Genomic DNA, 4,135 nt, shown 5'->3' with positions numbered 1-4,135 from the left:
CTGGACACAATAAGGCACATGTTTTTTTTTTTTTTTTTTTTTTTTCACTCTCCTTGGTGACGAGCCCGGTTGTCTTAATTATCGTACCCGTATATATTTTTTATTCGGTTACAAAACAATTATTTTTGTTAACCAGTGAGGTAATTCATTATTTTTCCCCGCCAGCTTGCCCGTTGCCCAAAGAGGAGCTGAGCATTGCACAGTGACAAAAAAGATAATTCATGGCGACGCCACCGGTTGCGCCGCCGAACATGGAAGGCGGTCCGCCGCCCGTGGTAGCACAGCCACCGGGTACGGACATGACTGATATATGCTTCAAGGACCAGCTATGGTTGAACTCGTATCCTCTCGATCGCAATCTGGTCTTCGATTACTTCGCTATCTCTCCGTTCTACGACTGGACTTGTAACAATGAACAGCTTCGTCAACGCTCCATTCACCCCCTCGACCGAGATCAACTCGTGTAAGTAAAACCCGCTCCCCAATTTTTGGAAATGTTCTTCGATTTTTGCTTTTTGCACTGAATTTACTTAGCTAGGGTTTCTGAATTTTGAATGAAATTTCTTTTGATTAAGCGAGAATTTGAAGAAATATGAATTCATGGTATTGGTATGCTTGGAATAATCATTAAAAATATGTGGATTTTAATTTTATAAGCAGAATCATTCGAATTTTTTTTTATAAGAAGAATCAACTTGCTTTTTGTTTTTGGTTGGTATGGACTAATGAAACCTGACTGATTCGTGGTTAATTTTCGGATCAATTTGATTAGATACAGATATTATACGGGACTAAATTTTCTTTTGGTAACTTTCGTGGGCATCATTGCGCTAGACGGGAAATGCAGATTGTTCATATGGTTCTTTTGATTGACCCCAAATGGTTGGGATTTGGAGTTTTGGCACAGTTAATGATGGTCACGTGTCCGTTTTATAGGAAAATGATGGGCACTGAATACTGGCTGAGTGAAGTTATGGAGCCGCACCTTTTTGTTTTCCGCAAGCAAAAGAGGGATGGTCCGGAGAAAGTTACACCGATGCTGACTTATTATGTCTTGGATGGTACAATTTACCAAGCACCACAACTGTGCAATGTTTTTGCCGCTCGAATTGTAAGTTTCTTCTTTGGGTTTGTTTGAACGAATTAGGACTTATCTGAATGGAGTTTGCCACATTATAATTATAAAAGAACTAGTAGCTTCAAGCCTTAAAGTAATTTCAAATTTATGCTTAATTTTATTCTGATTGGAGAGCAGTACAATCATGTGATGTGTTCCTAAGTCGTGGAATTAATAGGGATCTTTATTTCATTCTGATTGTTTGCCTACTCATGTTGCAGGGACGTGCTCTCCATTATATATCTAAGGCTTTTACGACTGCTGCCTCAAAGCTGGAGAAGATTGGATACGGTATATTGATTTCCTTGTACTTTGTCCAATATCTTGATTATATAAGTATGATCTTAAACAAATGTTAATAAATCAGCTAGTGGGAAGGTTGTCAACAGTTTCCTTGCTGTTACAGTGATAGTTACTTATTTTTGTTGGTGCTCCATACAAGTTATATAGGAATGCTCTGCTCATATCAGTTATATTGATATTTACATCACATCAAAAACTTGAAAGATGAAAACTCTAATGCTTTGCAGAACCATGATATATCCCAAACTCCGATGTTTCCCCAGTTTACATTTGTTTTGACGTGGCTATAGGGATTTGGGAGTAATTGGGCTAGGCAAGTTCAATCACGATCCAATCACTACACTTTTCTCTTTTCCGATCATCACGGTTGTATATGTGAAGATGTCATGCAAGACAGAAAAATTCAAAATCAAAATCAAAGCTTTATTTGTCCAGTTTTGAAAAAAAAAAAAAAGAGGTGGAATAGGGTTTGACGGCATGCTAAATCATGCAACCACCTCTTGCTGTTCAACCATTCTGTCAAGATCTACGAATCAGTATTTTGGATGTCAATTTATTTGTCTGTTACAGCATCATTTTTCTTTTATTTCATGAGATATTTACGTTGATGAGCATGACAAACTTGGACGTTACGGGTGTACATGGGTGGTTCAGGTCAGATTTGAAGCAATTCCAATCAAACCGACCTTTTGGAGTTGAAAGATCAAAAGGCCAATGTCCAATCAAATCCTTGTAACAACTTGGCCAATCCAATCCAAGAATCATTGGATAACTTGGATTTGGTTCACATGTGTGCTACTATGCAAGAATCATACTGCTCTCTGATCACAAAATTATCTTGGTTGAACTCTTGAAATCATGCTTGTTTAAACATGGTGACATGTAGTATCATGCCTATAAAAGGATGGTAGGTGTATCATGTATGTAATGCTAGAACCTTAAGCATGGTGTATATTTAAAATATGAGAAGGCTCGTCGCTGCTTGTCCCATTTCTGTATTAACTTCTTGTTTTTGTAGTGTCACCATGAGTTTAATGTTCATTGTTTCTAAATTTTGTGATGCAGTTGATTCAGAAAATGAGGCTGCAGCCTTCGAATCAAAGGTTACCAAAGAGACAATTGACTTCAAGGAAGTAAAGCGAGTGGACCTTATTCTTCAATCCTTACAGCGCAAGGTAACTATGATAGAACTGAAACATATATTTTCCCATGCACCTATTTGAAGTGAATTATTGCCTTGCAATTCTGGGTAAGAATGTTAGCTAACATACTGGAGGATATTCTGGGAAGTTTGTAATTATTAACTGATCACAACTGTATTACTAGGAGTAGGTCCTTATTATCATACTGTTTATGCAGCTAGAACCAGCCCCACCACCGCCACCATTTCCAGAAGGCTATGTTCCCGCCCCAACTGCAGAAGCAGAGAACGGCACTGAAACCCAAGAAGCTGGAGAGACACAAAACCTGCAGATAGATCCCATCATTGATCAAGGCCCAGCTAAAAGAATGAAATTTTAGAGTACAGCTACCATTTCTGCATCCTGTTAAGAGAACAAAGCTGTATCCAACGTTGAAGGTACAAACCGTTTGACAAGAAACTACATTTCTTGTGCAAACCGTGATGGAGTATCTACTAACCTCTAGGTTTGGTTTTGTTAATCCTAGAAATAATAGTATTTTTGTAACTGGAGGTTCTGAGTTCACCCAATTACAATTATTCAAAGTGACAGGTCGGATCTTACGTTGTTTAACATACTATGCTACTCAATATATAATAGCAAATTGGGATTAGGGCAATAATTTTTTGACAATTTGGAAAAAAAGACCGATTTCTCATTTTTCGGATATGATTGGAACCGATGACTTATGCCTATTTCTTAGGGTGTCTAAAGAGTGTGACTCTACCGCTTGGTTAAAAAGGTTCATTTGATTCAATTCATGAATTAGCCCACTAATTAGCCTACTATGGGTTTACTGCATTTGCATTTATAAATATATTAAATTATAGATTTTTTATGATAATTATTTATATAATAAATAATAATATAGTATATTATTCGTGTCTCTGTTACAGCATGACGAAACAAAAGGGTTCGAATGAAATCCAATGAGAAAAATAATAAGAATTAAGGACTAGCAAAAATACCAACAAACTCCTATGGGCACGTTTGCTGCATAGGATTGGCTTTGGCTTAGGGTAATTGTAGGGATTGACTTGGAGTAGAAGGTATAATCCCAGCTTGATGTTAAAAATCCAACTCAAATGTAGCCCGGTCAATATTTTCAAGCTCGTCTAGCATCTCCGGTTCTTGCGGTTTGTCAATTTTTATGATTCAGTGGTTCAATAATTGTGTCAAGTAAAAGCACCGAAGTTGTAGGAAAAACCAGCACTTCTTCAGGAAGGTTCATTTATCAACAATTTGTACAGTAAACTGCATCTGTTGGGGAACAAATAATGTACCACCCTGAGAGGGGTCAGATGCAAAGTTGCATGTACAACTGACCAACTCGAAATATGACCACGAAGTTGTATATACAGAGATTCATCGTATCCTGAGTTTGATAGTTGTTCTCCTGAGGAATCAAGACAAACATGCACTGCAAAACAAGCATAATCCCGTTTCAGGCACAGCCGGATTCTTGCAAGTTACATTTTCACTCTGTTCTTGTAGTATAGCATGCAGTAGGCACAAAGGTCTGCACTCGCCAACA

General features: G+C 37.8%; 1 protein-coding gene across 1 annotated transcript; it reads left to right on the top strand.

Moving 5' to 3' along the window:
• Nucleotides 1-206: 206 nt before the first annotated feature.
• On the top strand, nt 207-3,166 carry LOC125473479 (mediator of RNA polymerase II transcription subunit 6). The gene is made up of 5 exons (XM_048576343.1): nt 207-463; nt 937-1,111; nt 1,339-1,408; nt 2,486-2,595; nt 2,780-3,166. The coding sequence occupies exons 1-5, from the start codon at nt 222-224 to the stop codon at nt 2,939-2,941; spliced, it is 759 nt and encodes a 252-aa protein (XP_048432300.1). The 5' UTR covers nt 207-221; the 3' UTR covers nt 2,942-3,166.
• Nucleotides 3,167-4,135: the final 969 nt, after the last annotated feature.

Source organism: the organism of the source record quoted next, unplaced genomic scaffold, assembly GCF_019419815.1.
Source record: "Pyrus x bretschneideri cultivar Hongxiangsu unplaced genomic scaffold, Pyrus_bretschneideri_v1 Contig9, whole genome shotgun sequence".
Taxonomy (NCBI): domain Eukaryota; kingdom Viridiplantae; phylum Streptophyta; class Magnoliopsida; order Rosales; family Rosaceae; genus Pyrus; species Pyrus x bretschneideri.
Note: the sequence above shows the minus strand (reverse complement) of the source record. Positions and strands in the feature narration are given on the sequence as shown.